The sequence below is a fragment of the Oncorhynchus tshawytscha genome, linkage group LG08 (genome assembly GCF_018296145.1).
Source record: "Oncorhynchus tshawytscha isolate Ot180627B linkage group LG08, Otsh_v2.0, whole genome shotgun sequence".
Taxonomy (NCBI): Eukaryota; Metazoa; Chordata; class Actinopteri; order Salmoniformes; family Salmonidae; genus Oncorhynchus; species Oncorhynchus tshawytscha.
Window position 1 is genome coordinate 57,690,651 of NC_056436.1, and position 17,376 is coordinate 57,708,026.

A 17,376-nucleotide genomic window follows, 5' to 3' on the forward strand; every position below is an offset into this window, starting at 1 on the left:
TCATACGTCCTCTCAATCGAAGTCCTCTCATTGGACAGGCTGAAGGAGGGGTCTGGGACCTGGGCCGATGTCACGGCTGCAGCCAATAGCAGGACGTGCTGAATGTGATGGACTGGGGAAGAAACCAATCAGAGGATAAATTGAAACCACACAAGGCGTTGTATTCGTGTACTATCAACAGTCGTGGAATTATATTATCACTGAGGAATTTAAATTGGCAGAATTTTGCCTTATTTGATCTGCAACTTGCTGTCGGCTGATGTGAGTCTATCAGCACTCTCCACATCACCTTGTTACCATGACAATCAAACTCAACATCGATAAGAGCACCTTCAAAATATTTATGAGAATTTGAACAATTTTACAGTTTATTTCTTTGTCTCTATGGTGATAGCCTTGTTTGTTTAAATATTGGCAAATCTAAGTAATCTAACTGCCAATAACGCGTTTCCGCTTCGATCTAATCTTAGAAATTCTGTCCGTCTAATGTTTTCTCTGGGCTCAAATAAATCACCATGACTAGCTCCATAGTGTTCACTACCACATCACCATGAATAGCTCCATAGTGTTCACTACCACATCACCATGACTAGCTCCATAGTGTTCACTACCACATCACCATGACTAGCTCCATAGTGTTCACTACCACATCACCATGACTAGCTCCATAGTGTTCACTACTACATCACCATGACTAGCTCCATAGTGTTCACTACCACATCACCATGACTAGCTCCATAGTGTTCACTACCACATCACCATGACTAGCTCCATAGTGTTCACTACCACATCACCAGGACTAGCTCCATAGTGTTCACTACCACATCACCATGACTAGCTCCATAGTGTTCACTACCACATCACCATGACTAGCTCCATAGTGTTCACTACCACATCACCATGACTAGCTCCATAGTGTTCACTACCACATCACCATGACTAGCTCCATAGTGTTCACTACCACATCACCATGACTAGCTCCATAGTGTTCACTACCACATCACCATGACTAGCTCCATAGTGTTCACTACCACATCACCATGACTAGCTCCATAGTGTTCACTACCACATCACCATGACTAGCTCCATAGTGTTCACTACCACATCACCATGACTAGCTCCATAGTGTTCACTACCACATCACCATGACTAGCTCCATAGTGTTCACTACCACATCACCATGACTAGCTCCATAGTGTTCACTACCACATCACCATGACTAGCTCCATAGTGTTCACTACTACATCACCATGACTAGCTTCATAGTGTTCACTACCACATCACCATGAATAGCTCCATAGTGTTCACTACCACATCACCATGACTAGCTCCATAGTGTTCACTACCACATCACCATGACTAGCTCCATAGTGTTCACTACCACATCACCATGACTAGCTCCATAGTGTTCACTACCACATCACCACGACTAGCTCCATAGTGTTCACTACCACATCACCATGACTAGCTCCATAGTGTTCACTACCACATCACCATGACTAGCTCCATAGTGTTCACTACCACATCACCATGACTAGCTCCATAGTGTTCACTACCACATCACCATGACTAGCTCCATAGTGTTCACTACCACATCACCATGACTAGCTCCATAGTGTTCACTACCACATCACCATGACTAGCTCCATAGTGTTCACTACCACATCACCAGGACTAGCTCCATAGTGTTCACTACCACATCACCATGACTAGCTCCATAGTGTTCACTACCACATCACCATGACTTGCTCCATAGTGTGCACTACCACTACTACATCACCATGACTAGCTCCATAGTGTTCACTACCAGATCACCATGACTAGCTCCATAGTGTTCACTACCACTACCACATCACCATGACTAGCTCCATAGTGTTCACTACCACATCACCATGACTAGCTCCATAGTGTTCACTACCACATCACCAGGACTAGCTCCATAGTGTTCACTACCACATCACCAGGACTAGCTCCATATTGTTCACTACCACATCACCAGGACTAGCTCCATAGTGTTCACTACCACATCACCATGACTTGCTCCATAGTGTTCACTACCACATCACCATGACTAGCTCCATAGTGTTCACTACCACATCACCACGACTAGCTCCATAGTGTTCACTACCACATCACCATGACTAGCTCCATAGTGTTCACTACCACTACTCATCACCTGACTAGCTCCATAGTGTTCACTACCACATCACCATGACTAGCTCCATAGTGTTCACTACCACATCACCATGACTAGCTCCATAGTGTTCACTACCACATCACCATGACTAGCTCCATAGTGTTCACTACTACATCACCATGACTAGCTCCATAGTGTTCACTACCACATCACCATGACTAGCTCCATAGTGTTCACTACTACATCACATGACTAGCTCCATAGTGTTCACTACCACATCACCATGACTAGCTCCATAGTGTTCACTACCACATCACCAGGACTAGCTCCATAGTGTTCACTACCACATCACCATGACTAGCTCCATAGTGTTCACTACCACATCACCATGACTAGCTCCATCGTGTTCACTACCACATCACCAGGACTAGCTCCATAGTGTTCACTACCACATCACCATGACTAGCTCCATAGTGTTCACTACCACATCACCATGACTTGCTCCATAGTGTTCACTACCACTACTACATCACCATGACTAGCTCCATAGTGTTCACTACCACTACCACATCACCATGACTAGCTCCATAGTGTTCACTACCACATCACCATGACTAGCTCCATAGTGTTCACTACCACATCACCAGGACTAGCTCCATAGTGTTCACTACCACATCACCAGGACTAGCTCCATATTGTTCACTACCACATCACCAGGACTAGCTCCATAGTGTTCACTACCACATCACCATGACTTGCTCCATAGTGTTCACTACCACATCACCATGACTAGCTCCATAGTGTTCACTACCACATCACCATGACTAGCTCCATAGTGTTCACTACCACATCACCATGACTAGCTCCATAGTGTTCACTACCACATCACCATGACTAGCTCCATAGTGTTCACTACCACATCACCATGACTAGCTCCATAGTGTTCACTACCACATCACCAGGACTAGCTCCATAGTGTTCACTACTACATCACCATGACTAGCTCCATAGTGTTCACTACCACATCACCATGACTAGCTCCATAGTGTTCACTACCACTACTAGATCACCATGACTAGCTCCATAGTGTTCACTACCACATCACCATGACTAGCTCCATAGTGTTCACTACTACATCACCATGACTAGCTCCATAGTGTTCACTACCACATCACCATGACTAGCTCCATAGTGTTCACTACCACATCACCATGACTAGCTCCATAGTGTTCACTACTACATCACCATGACTAGCTCCATAGTGTTCACTACCACATCACCATGACTAGCTCCATAGTGTTCACTACCACATCACCATGACTAGCTCCATAGTGTTCACTACCACATCACCATGACTAGCTCCATAGTGTTCACTACCACATCACCATGACTAGCTCCATAGTGTTCACTACCACATCACCATGACTAGCTCCATAGTGTTCACTACCACATCACCATGACTAGCTCCATAGTGTTCACTACCACATCACCATGACTAGCTCCATAGTGTTCACTACCACATCACCATGACTAGCTCCATAGTGTTCACTACCACATCACCATGACTAGCTCCATAGTGTTCACTACCACATCACCATGACTAGCTCCATAGTGTTCACTACCACATCACCATGACTAGCTCCATAGTGTTCACTACCACATCACCATGACTAGCTCCATAGTGTTCACTACCACATCACCATGACTAGCTCCATAGTGTTCACTACCACATCACCATGACTAGCTCCATAGTGTTCACTACCACATCACCATGACTAGCTCCATAGTGTTCACTACCACATCACCATGACTAGCTCCATAGTGTTCACTACCACATCACCATGACTAGCTCCATAGTGTTCACTACCACATCACCATGACTCCACACATCACCATGACTAGCTCCATAGTGTTCACTACCACATCACCATGACTAGCTCCATAGTGTTCACTACACACTACCATCACCATGACTAGCTCCATAGTGTTCACTACCACATCACCATGACTAGCTCCATAGTGTTCACTACCACATCACCAGGACTAGCTCCATAGTGTTCACTACCACATCACCAGGACTAGCTCCATATTGTTCACTACCACATCACCAGGACTAGCTCCATAGTGTTCACTACCACATCACCATGACTTGCTCCATAGTGTTCACTACCACATCACCATGACTAGCTCCATAGTGTTCACTACCACATCACCATGACTAGCTCCATAGTGTTCACTACCACATCACCATGACTAGCTCCATAGTGTTCACTACCACTACTACATCACCTTGACTAGCTCCATAGTGTTCACTACCACATCACCATGACTAGCTCCATAGTGTTCACTACCACATCACCATGACTAGCTCCATAGTGTTCACTACCACATCACCATGACTAGCTCCATAGTGTTCACTACCACATCACCATGACTAGCTCCATAGTGTTCACTACCACATCACCAGGACTAGCTACATAGTGTTGACAACTACATCACCACGACTAGCTCCATAGTGTTCACTACCACATCACCATGACTAGCTCCATAGTGTTCACTACCACATCACCAGGACTAGCTCCATAGTGTTGACAACTACATCACCATGACTAGCTCCATAGTGTTCACTACCACATCACCATGACTAGCTCCATAGTGTTCACTACCACATCACCATGACTAGCTCCATAGTGTTCACTACTACATCACCATGACTAGCTCCATAGTGTTCACTACCACATCACCATGACTAGCTCCATAGTGTTCACTACTACATCACCATGACTAGCTCCATAGTGTTCACTACTACATCACCATGACTAGCTCCATAGTGTTCACTACCACATCACCATGACTAGCTCCATAGTGTTCACTACTACATCACATCACCATGACTAGCTCCATAGTGTTCACTACTACATCACCATGACTAGCTCCATAGTGTTCACTACCACATCACCATGACTAGCTCCATAGTGTTCACTGCCACATCACCATGACTAGCTCCATAGTGTTCACTACTACATCATCACCATGACTAGCTCCATAGTGTTCACTACTACATCACCATGACTAGCTCCATAGTGTTCACTACCACTACATCACCATGACTAGCTCCATAGTGTTCACTACCACATCACCATGACTAACTCCATAGTGTTCACTACCACATCACCATGACTAACTCCACAGTGTTCACTACCACTACCACATCACCATGACTAGCTCCATAGTGTTCACTACCACATCACCATGACTTGCTCCATAGTGTGCACTACCACTACTACATCACCATGACTAGCTCCATAGTGTTCACTACCAGATCACCATGACTAGCTCCATAGTGTTCACTACCACTACATCACCATGACTAGCTCCATAGTGTTCACTACCACATCACCATGACTAGCTCCATAGTGTTCACTACCACATCACCAGGACTAGCTCCATAGTGTTCACTACCACATCACCAGGACTAGCTCCATATTGTTCACTACCACATCACCATGACTAGCTCCATAGTGTTCACTACCACATCACCATGACTTGCTCCATAGTGTTCACTACCACATCACCATGACTAGCTCCATAGTGTTCATTACCACATCACCATGACTTGCTCCATAGTGTTCACTACCACATCACCATGACTAGCTCCATAGTGTTCACTACACTACCACATCACCATGACTAGCTCCATAGTGTTCACTACCACATCACCAGACTAGCTCCATAGTGTTCACTACCACATCACCAGACTAGCTCCATAGTGTTCACTACCACATCACCATGACTAGCTCCATAGTGTTCACTACCACATCACCATGACTAGCTCCATAGTGTTCACTACCACATCACCAGGACTAGCTACATAGTGTTCACTACCACATCACCATGACTAGCTCCATAGTGTTCACTACCACATCACCATGACTAGCTCCATAGTGTTCACTACCACATCACCAGGACTAGCTCCATAGTGTTGACAACTACATCACCATGACTAGCTCCATAGTGTTCACTACCACATCACCATGACTAGCTCCATAGTGTTCACTACCACTACTAGATCACCATGACTAGCTCCATAGTGTTCACTACCACATCACCATGACTAGCTCCATAGTGTTCACTACCACATCACCATGACTAGCTCCATAGTGTTCACTACTACATCACCATGACTAGCTCCATAGTGTTCACTACTACATCACCATGACTAGCTCCATAGTGTTCACTGCCACATCACCGTGACTAGCTCCATAGTGTTCACTACTACATCACCAACCATGACTAGCTCCATAGTGTTCACTACTACATCACCATGACTAGCTCCATAGTGTTCACTACTACATCACCATGACTAGCTCCATAGTGTTCACTGCCACATCACCATGACTAGCTCCATAGTGTTCACTACTACATCACCAACCATGACTAGCTCCATAGTGTTCACTACTACATCACCATGACTAACTCCATAGTGTTCACTACCACTACCACATCACCATGACTAGCTCCATAGTGTTCACTACCACATCACCATGACTAACTCCATAGTGTTCACTACCACATCACCATGACTAACTCCACAGTGTTCACTACCACTACCACATCACCATGACTAACTCCATAGTGTTCACTACCACTACCACAGCCCCATAGCATTTCTGCAATGCCTCCCTCCTCTCACGTATGACCAGCTTTGTGGCAGTCAAAACGGTAGCAGGTGGCACACATTCTCTCTCTCTCCCTCAATTCAATTTCAATTCAAAGGGCTTTATTGGCGTGGGAAACATATGTTTACATCGCCAAAACCAGTGAAATAGATAATAAACCATAAAAAATGTACAGTAAACATTACACTCACAAAAGTTCGATATACTCCTCACACACAATAACACTCACATACACGCACACGCGCTTATACAATTATGCACGGCATGCAGGTAGGAATGCACACACACACACACAAGCACTCAAATCAGTGCAAAGATATTGAAGCATGTGGATTACTTTATTATCACAGTCTCTAGTGAAAGTGTGTGTCTGTGTCTGTGTGTGTGTCTGTGTGTGTGTGAGGGGGAATCAGATTAACTTGTGGATACCACAAGCGCAATTGCTAGTAGTGCAATGACTGGAAGTCTATAGCCATAGATTTCCAGTCACTGTGCTAACGCTAGTTAGCATTGGCTCGCAAACTGTCTCGAACTTCCTTCTTGCTGGACACAGAGACATAACAATGTTATCCACAAGTTCATCTGACTCTGGGGAAGTAGATAAAGGGCTTCAATCCAAAATCCTGAAGTATCCCTTTAAAATGAAATCTTAAAAGGGATTACGTTAGATGTTTTTCCTATCGATCTACACAGCCTACTGCACATTTTCAAAGTGAACGAAAAATGCTGAAAGGTCCCGCTAATTGGATAGTCGGGATTTTCCTTCAGTGGCAGCTCTGTGGGTGACCTCAAACTTTCTTTCTTTTCACTTTGTAGGTTGTGTAGATCTGTAGGGAAAATCATCCAACGTCATCCCTTTTGAGACGTCGTTTTAACGGCAGCACAATGTGAAGACTGTGCAAGGGGTGTGTGGACTTTCACTGGGCACTGTATAAGTGTATTTGTGTGAGTGTGCGTTTGTCGTGAATGCATGCCTTTGTCTCTTATATTCCTTCATTTGCTTGTGTTCAGGTTTGGTGTTGTAAAAGTGTTTATGTGGTATGTGAGTGCTTGTCAATTTGCATTCGTACGCATATGTGCATGATTATGTGTTGTTTGTATTTGATATACATCGGTGTGTGCGTGTGTGCTTAAAGTTAGTCGTGCGTGCCTGCTTATATGAGTGAGCGTGGACGTTAGAGCATGTGTGCGTGTATGTGCGTGTATGCATGTGTGTGTGTGTGTGATATGTGTGTCTTGGAAGCGACCAAGGGTGGCTAATGTGCGGACCCTTTTAAGGCCCTCTCTTCCAGCACCACACAGGGAAAATGGTGGCCAAATGATCTGTGTCAATGGCGCAGAGCTCAGTGCCTGTCCACTTCCCTGTCCCGTATAGCCACTGAGAGACAGAGTACATACAGAGACCCCTCTTCCCCTGTCTGTCTGTCTGTCTGTCTGTCTGTCTGTCTGTCTGTCTGTCTGTCTGTCTGTCTGTCTGCCCGCCCGTCCGCCCCCAGGACCTCCCACAAATTCTCATTGTATCCATTCTTCTCTCTCTTTCTCTCTCTTTCCATCTCTTTCTCCATCTTGTTGCCACACACCTCTCTTCCCTCTCTCTTATTCACTTTTGCCCATTGCTTTCCAATAACCTTTTCGTCCTCCCTATGCTCGTTCTCTTTTTGCATTCCTCCACCATGCATGTTTTCTTCATGGTCCCTGTCTCTCTCTGTCTTCCAGGCTGACAGGCAGACAGACAGCAAGGCATGGTTCTGTGTAATTATGGGTCTTAAACAAGCTGCTGTTCAACAGGTGTGAAATATGTTCTGTACAGGATGTGTTCCCACATCCATCCATCCATCCCCCTCCTCCTCTCTCTGTATATCCAATCCATCTCTCTCTCTCTCTCCTTCTCCCTCGCTCTCACTCTCTCAACCCCTTCTTCCACTCTGTCTAATGTCTTTCTCAATCCTGCATGATCCCTCTTTGTTTCTCATTTCCTCTCTTCCTTTCTGTCCCTCTTCCCATCTATTTGTAGAAGGTCTCTGGGTTCTTGGTTCTCTGCCTTTCCTCGCCTTCACCTCCTTTTACTCCCCCCTCTCTTCCTTCTCCTCTTCGGGAAGTCTCTCATCAGTATGTAGTGCTCTCTCTCTCACTCTATCACTCTGTCTTTTCTCTCCCTCTTTCTTCCCTCCATCATGTTGCTCCCGTGGACACCGTGTTCCTCCCAGAACTAGCTGAACGTGTCAGGACCTAAAAGAGTCAAAACCATTTTCCGCTACAGAAGAGACTTCCTAACGTCATCACTTTCCACATATTACTCCTGAACACGCCTTCACACCTTTCATCTGAATGAATTGAACAGTTACAGCGGAAAAACATGTCGACTCCTTTCAATCACAAAACCTCAACACCTGACACACCTTAATATTTCGAACTAAACTCAGCAGCTCACCAACTCTCCCTTGGAACTCGGACAGACCCAGTACAGACACAGGTAAAAACAACACTTCTAAAAACACCTCAACTCCTTCGTTTTTACTCTCAACTTTCTTTTACTCTGGACACCAAAACCAACTCTGAGACTACCCTTTCTACAGAAATGACCGGATCTAGGTAACTTCCAAACACACAACTGGTACACTTGACTTTGCATGTGTTTTAATGCTAAATGCAATGCAGTCTGGCCGAATGCCATTTTGATGCACAGGCGTCTTCTGTAGAATGAGAATTTCACTGTGGATGATAAAGGTTATGATCACCTACAGCCAAAGCCCTCAGTCTTCTGTAGAATGAGAATTTCACTGTGGATGATAAAGGTTATGATCACCTACAGCCAAAGCCCTCAGTCTTCTGTAGAATGAGAATTTCACTGTGGATGATAAAGGTTATGATCACCTACAGCCAAAGCCCTCAGTCTTCTGTAGAATGAGAATTTCACTGTGGATGATAAAGGTTATGATAACCTACAGCCAAAGCCCTCAGTCTTCAGTTCAGGGAGCAGGGAGCAGTACCTGGCAGTAAGAACACTAGGAACACACTCCACAGGCCAGGGTGAAGCCAGAACATTCTCACAGAGGAAATTATATTACATTGACACAGGATTCCTCATGATCTCTCTCTCTCTCTCTGTGTGTGTGTGTGTGTGCCTACACAGTTCTCCATTCTCTAAATCATGTTAGATTGATCTATCTTGATCTATCGTTTGATCGCGGATCTACATTTAAAACGTTGCACAATCTTATGGCTGCCAGCTGTAAGACAACGTTTATGGGACTTGATATGAAGTTAAGGGTTGAGGTTTCGCTCATGGTTTCAAGTCTGGGGTCGGTTGGGATTGAAGATTGGGGTTAGGGTTAGGGTTCAAAGTTTAAAGTCAGGGCACAGAGGCCAGTCTTCGTGGACTTGCAATCAGCTATATGTATGATGACTTTAGATCACATAGGACTGGATGGAAGGCTGTCCTGCGCTTGCTGGTTAGCATATTTACTGTCATCTGGCTAACATATACCAGACGGGCAAGGACCGAGGCACGGCGAAGTATGGGCCCATGCTATAATGGATTATACACATCTCAGACATATTCAACAGGACTTTCTATATTCTGTTCCATTCTGTTCTATTCTGCTATTTTCTATTCTGTTCTATTCTGTTCAATTTTATTCTGTTCTATTCTGTTCAATTCTTTTCTATTCTGTTCTGTTGTATTCTGTTCAATTCTGTTCTATTCTGTTCTATTCTGTTAAATTCTATTATGTTGTATTCTGTTAAATTCTGTTCTATTCTGTTCTATTCTGTTATATTCTGTTAAATTATATTATGTTCTATTCTGTTCAATTATTTTCTATTCTGTTCTATTCTGTTCTATTCTGTTCAATTCTATTCTGTTCAATTCTATTATGTTCTATTCTGTTCTATTCTGTTCAATTCTATTCTGTTCTATTTTGTTCTATTCTATTCTGTTCAATTCTGTTCTATTCTGTTCTGTTCTATTCGGTTCTATTTGTTAAATTATATTCTCTTAATTCTGTTCTGTTCTATTCTGTTCTTTTCTGTTCTATTCTGTTCTATCAGTCCTGAAATCCAGATTTAGTACCTGAGGAAAAGTCTATTTCACCATAAAATAATGTGGTTTTGTGCACGCACGCACACACTCACACACACACACTCACACTCACGCACTCACACACACACAATGGTACCCTGGCTGGCTGGACAGTAACATGCGTATAGGCCGCAGGGAGGGAGGGGGAGGGGTAGCCAGGGTCAGGGTCGATGTTGTGTGCCTGCGTACAGTTAAGAGCACAGATTTATGTGCAGTCTGTACTTAATCAAACGTGCATTCCTTTGCTAACTCAACACACACACACACATCACATATGCACACACATGGACACACAAACACACACACAAGGACCAATGCACCCATCTTTTGAAACCCATGTGCAGGGCCTTCAGAAAGTAATCATACCATTTGACTTATTCCACAGTTGGTTGTGTTACAGCCTGAATTCAAAATGGATTCATCTGATTTGTGTCTCTCTCCCATCTACACACAGTACCCCATAATTGACACGGTGAAAACATGTTTTTAGAAATGTCAGCAAATGTATTGAAAATGAAATACAGAAATATCTTATTTACATAAGTATTCACACCCCTTACTCACTACATGTTCGAATTCTTGGCAGCTGTGAGCCTTACAGCTGCACACCTGGAGCCTTTATTCTTTAAAATAATTATTTAAGCTCTGGGTTGGTTGTTGATCAGTCTTTTCAAGTCTTGCCAAGAGCTTTGCAAAATTGTACCTGGAACATTCACTGTCTTCTTGGTACAATATTTGCCTATTATTCTTTAAAATAATTATTTAAGCTCTGCAGCCACCACTATGCTTAAAAATATAAGGAACAGTACTCCTTAATGTGGTGTATTGGATTTGCCACAAACATAACACTTTGCAATCAGGACAAAAAGTGACTTGCTTTGCCACATTTTTGCAGTTTTACTTCAGTGCCTTACTGCAAACAGGATGCATGTGTGAAATAGTTGCATTCTGTACAGGCTTCCTTCTTCTCACTTTGTCAATTAGGTTAGTATTGTAGAGTAACGACAACATTGTTGACCCATCCTCAGTTTTTCTCCTGTCACAGCCATTAAACTCTGTCACTGCTTCAAAGTCACCATTGGCCTCATGGTGAAATCCCTGAGCGGTTTCCTTCCTCTCCGGTGACTGAGTTAGGAAGGACCCCTGTATCTTTGTAGTGACTGGGTGTATTGATACACCATCCAAAGTCTAATTAATAACTTCACCGTGCTCAGAGCGATATTCAATGTCTGCCTTTCTTTCTTTTTTTACCCATCAGCCAATAGGTGCTCTTCTTTGCGAGGCATTGTAAAACCTCCCTGGTCTTTGTGGTTGAATCTCTGTTTGAAATTCTCTGCTCGACTGAGGGGCCTTACAGATAATTGTGTGTGTGGGGTACAGAGATGAGGTAGTCATTCAAAAGTCATATTAAACACTATTATGCTAAGCAACTTATTATGGGATTTGCTAAGCACATGTTTACTCCTGAACTTATTTAAGCTTGCCATAGAAAACGGGTTGAATAATTATTGACGCGAGAGATTTCAGCATTTAATTTTGTACTAATTTGTAAAAGAAAAATTAAAACATAATTCCACTTTATGAGGTATTGTGTGTAGCCCAGTGACAAAAACAAATCTACATTTAATCCATTTAAAATTCAGGCTGTAATACAACAAAATGTGGAAAAAGTCAAGGGATGTGGGGATTTTCTGAAGGCACTGTACATGTGCGTGGGCATATGCACACACTCACACACATATGTTGACTCACACACACACACACACACACACACACACACACACACACACACACACACACACACACACACACACACACACACACACACACACACACACACACACACACACATCGTCTCCCCATCTCTTATCCCTGGAGATATCTTCTTGGGGTTCATATTGAAATTCTACTTGATCTACTTGGCATGGAATGCTCCCTGGATTGACAAAGAACATCAATGACAGAAAAACAAAGGGGAAATAAAGAGAGGAATAAAATATACAAGACTATTATTAGGTTTACAACAAAACCCTCACAATTTATTGCTTCCAACAAATATGTATTTCTCTCTTTTTCTCTTCATTTGTTTAGCAGGTTGACGTTTATTGTCATGAATCTTGCCCTGGAGGCAGACGCGATTTCTGCTAGATGGGCCGGCTGCAAAGTCAAAATTGGCTATATCGTAAAAATTCATGAAAACTCAAATTAGCTATTTCAGTCTTAATTTAAGGTTAGGGTTAGGCATTATGGACTATGCAGAAATATTTATTTCATATTTATGTATTCTTATTGGATTGTTGAATTTACAAATCAATTAGGTTGTTGCTGCCATGTTATGTGTTTGTCTTAGGTCGCTCTTTATGTAGTGTTGTGGTGTCTCTCTTGTCGTGATGTGTGTTTTGTCCTACATTTTTACTTTATTTTTTTTATCCCAGCCCCCGTCCCCGCAAGAGGAGTTTTGCCCCTTGGTAGGCCGTCATTGTAAATAAACATTTGTTCGTTTTTTTTTTAAAGGGTCAGATCCTTAAGAGGTTTTAACTGACTTTCCTAGTTAAATAAAGTTTAAATAAAAATAAAATGAAAAATGTAACGTGTTATACCATTAGTTACACTTGCAGATAGGGGGAGATTGCGAACGTCAATTCTTCCCAGTCTCATATTGATAAACAAGCGGTAGGTGGCGTTCTGAAACACTATATTCTATTTTCATATTTATAACATGTACGAGTTGACTATGTACAGTACATGTCCTGATGTGCATATATAGGTGTACGCTACATGTTAGATATTTGGGGCATCCTTTGATGTGCTTTTGTATGTTCTTGCTGTAGGAGCGAGTTAGCTAGCAATTACTCAATTGTATTGGTTGCATTAGCTCCCTGCTAATTCACAGTTATTTCCATTCTAACAGACGAATCTACAGCCATGAACATACTGTTGTCCTCCACATCTAGTGTGCCTCCTCGTGTCTATCATTAGAATAAACACCAATCAACTGGGACCGCTGGCTGGGTATTCCTTTATTTAAAAACTACGCAATAGATTTACGAAGTATGATCACATCTGTTACACCAGCTTGCGACAGATTTCTCTGGCAAGATGCATGACAATAAAAGCCAACCTGCATGTGTTTATTCCCTCTCTTATTCTCCTTCCCAGAGAAATCTGCCTTTAATTGTTCTTACTGTTGCTTTTATTACACTCTGTTCGTTCTCAGTTTTACATCCACCATTAACGATCAATATTAGCTTCCTCTATTTCTCTTTCTTTCCTTCCATGTTCACTTATTGGTCCCTCTCGTTCTTTCCTTCTTTGAACCCCCAAACCTCCCTCTTCTATTTCAGCTCTCCTTTCTTCTATACCTAATTGCCTTCCTCTCTTTCTTTCTCTAATTTGCTTCCCTCATCCCTTCCATCCACCTATTTGCATTCTTCCTTCCTTTTTTCAGAGTTTCAGACGTTCAGACTTCGGTTTCTAATTTACCTCCCCCTGCTCCGCCTAACTCCCCACCCCCGGCTTACTCTTAAAAAATAAATAAGCAAAAAAAAAAACATACAAGAGCCTTCCATTCAATTTATCCGGTCTGTCTCTGCTTTAGAAAATCAGAGAAGGGGAGAGGAGAGGAAGGAGGAGGGATGGGGGTCCTGAAGGAGACAGTGAGAGACAGACAGACATAAAGAGAGGGAGGTAGAGAGAAACAGAGAGGAAGAGAGGGAGCAAAGGGACTTGGATAAGAGAGAGTATGGGAAAGGCAGAGAGAGAGAGAGAGAGAGAGAGAGAGAGAGAGAGAGAGAAAGAAAGAAAGAAAGAAAGAAAGAAAGAAAGAAAGAAAGAAAGAAAGAAAGAAAGAAAGAAAGAAAGAAAGAAAGAAAGAAAGAGAGAGAGAGAGAGATGGTAGGGGCGTTTGGTGAAGTGAGGGGCCATGTTAATTTGGGAAAAATGTAAACAGCATGTGTAACTGTTCAAAGCGTGACCAACTCATTTTATATCATTCCCCCTCTCCCTCACTCTTTCCCTCTCTCTCTTTCCCTCTGGGTGCTGCTAACTCCTGTCAATAGGGAATCTGTACTGCATTAACCCTGCAACACCACTTTCTCCTTCTCTTACTCAATCTCTTTCTTTCTCTCGCTCTCTATTTTTATCTCTCCCTCTCTCACACACAAAGAGTCAAGGATGGGGTTGAGTAAAGGATGTTAAGGGTCAATCTCTCTCTCTCTTTCATCCCTCTTTCCTTCTCTCTTTCTCTCTGCTTTCTCTTGTATTCCTCTGTCTCTCTGCTCTAGATCCAGGCGTGGGTTTGAGCCATTGAAAAGAGTGGATATGCTCTGGTGTCACAGCGCACGGACACAAACACTGTTATCTAAAGCCCCGACACTAATTGACCCTTACAGCCATAATATGAAGTGTGTGTGTGTCAGAGAGGGAAAAAGGGAGGGAGAGAAAGAGAGAAAGAGAGAGAGCGAGAGATTATCTATTTCACTTGCTTTGGCAATATAAATATATGTTTCCCAAGCCAATAAAGACCCTTAAATTGGAATTGAAAGAGAGAGAGACAGAGAGCAAGAGAGAGAGGGAAGGAAAGCGAGAGAGAGAGAGCAAGAGAGAGAGAGAGAAGGAAAGAGAGATGAAAGAGAGAGAGCAGGAAAGAGGGATGAAAGAGAGAGAGAGAGAGAGAGAGGTCAAAGGCAATATGTTTTGTTTTTTGAAGTTGTGGTTTATATTCTTTGTTTGCTCAAAGTATCTGAGACAACTTGAGGTTGTTTCAAGTGCAATAGTTATATAAGTGATATTGAATGAGTTGTATGGGGGTTAGTTATTTTAACCACTCTTTATTGAAGACCACCTGAAAGTGTGGGAGGGAGGGGGGAGGGTGGGAGGGAGGGAGGGAGGGAGAGAGAGAAGAGAGAGGGAGAGAGGGAGGGAGAGAGAGAGAAGGAGGGGACAGAGAGAGAGAGAGAGAAAGAGAGAGAGAGGGGGGGGGATCTTCTTCAGCCTACTATTCTTTTGTTTTAATGCTTATAGCATCATTTCGGCACACAATGTTTCACCTCCCTTTCCATTTCCCCCTTTCACAGACATGGAACAGCAGCCGCACAAGCTGTCCCAAGAGGCAGGTGTGTGTGTGTGTGTGTTCTCACACCCTGACTAACGTGAATCATGTACTTTCTCATATCAGTGACAGCTAACTAGACAAGGGCTTTAGCTGCCCCTGACCCCTCTCAACCCAAGCCATTTTTTACAATGAAGGAAACTTTCCATTCACTCACGCACACACACACACACGCACACACACACATACACACACTAGAACTCATTTCTACAAGCTTGTAAAAACTTACATTCAGATCAAATTGCCTCCTTAATGTCCGACACTGTAACTTCCATTTTAAATAGTACAAGGATGTTTTCTAAGTGAAAATTGTACATGTTTTGATAAAGATACGTCACGTCTATAAAAGGGGCCCTTTTTTATCACATTTTATCTCAGTATTTGTTCAAATGTTTTCTATCAAAATGTACAATGTGCCATTATAGCATTTCTTTGGCGGTCATTGTATTTTGTTTGTGATTTTCTGCAGACAAAAGTTAATATAATATACTATAATGATTCCGTATTCTCATATACATGTGTTATAAGTAGTTGTTGTCTTGTGAATATGCTTATGTTATTACACATTTCTATATTAGAGGAGGGATTTCTACACTTATCTAAAAATATTCACGATTCATATCTATTGAAATTGAATTAGAAGTTTGAGAAAAGTGGTGCAGGAAACGAAGTGCAAATTCCCCTTGGTCATCATGTTATTATTATTCAAAATATACAACTAACTGGGAACCTCAACTGTGAACAATCAAAAAATGATCAAATAACAGAAATGCCACTGGTATGCTTTGTAAAATATTAATTTGTGAAAGCCATCGGTTCAGGATATTCAAATATTAAATATGCAATAATAATAACCATTACTATAATAATCATCATTATAATAAATAAATACACATTTTTATAAGAATGTTATTGTGGAAGATAATTTACACATTTTTACTGGGACTTACCTTCAAAATGCATTTTTAATTTTCGCAATATCCTTTATTTCCTTTCGGCGCGCACTGATTAAATCAGCAAGACTTTCTCCAAAGGCTACTGGAGTAATTGCGTAATGATGAATTCGAATATCTTTTGTTGATTTAACCTTTTCAAAACTTTTCTCCATAAACTAACATTTTTCCTTGATTAGTCTAACTTGAAGTGCCTTCTCTTGAAAAAAAAAACATCTTCTGAATCCTATGTCCATGAAATGTCCATGGAACTTTACACCTTCTCTAATTAAACGTTTGTGAATTGATCAAAAACATCGCTAACGCCGAATTCTACCGGTGGGTCGCTGTTTATAAAAGCCGAGGTGTGCGCACCAAATCCGCCTGGCTGACTTTGACGGTCCGCAGACTTGACGGGTGTGTGGTCTGTGTGACAG

The 17,376-nt window shown here is 42.5% G+C and overlaps 1 protein-coding gene across 1 annotated transcript in view; it reads right to left on the reverse strand.

Annotated features, from left to right (window-relative positions):
- The window catches only part of LOC112255697, a 19,236-nt gene extending 1,860 nt beyond the window's left edge, over positions 1-17,376 (reverse strand). Inside the window, exons 1-2 of the mRNA XM_042326265.1 lie at positions 16,958-17,376; positions 1-112 (exon numbers count right to left, since the gene is read on the reverse strand). The exon at positions 1-112 is cut by the window's left edge and continues 49 nt beyond it. Coding sequence (XP_042182199.1) covers positions 1-112; positions 16,958-16,970 — 125 coding nt within the window. The 5' untranslated portion in view covers positions 16,971-17,376. The remainder of the gene's footprint in view (positions 113-16,957) is intronic.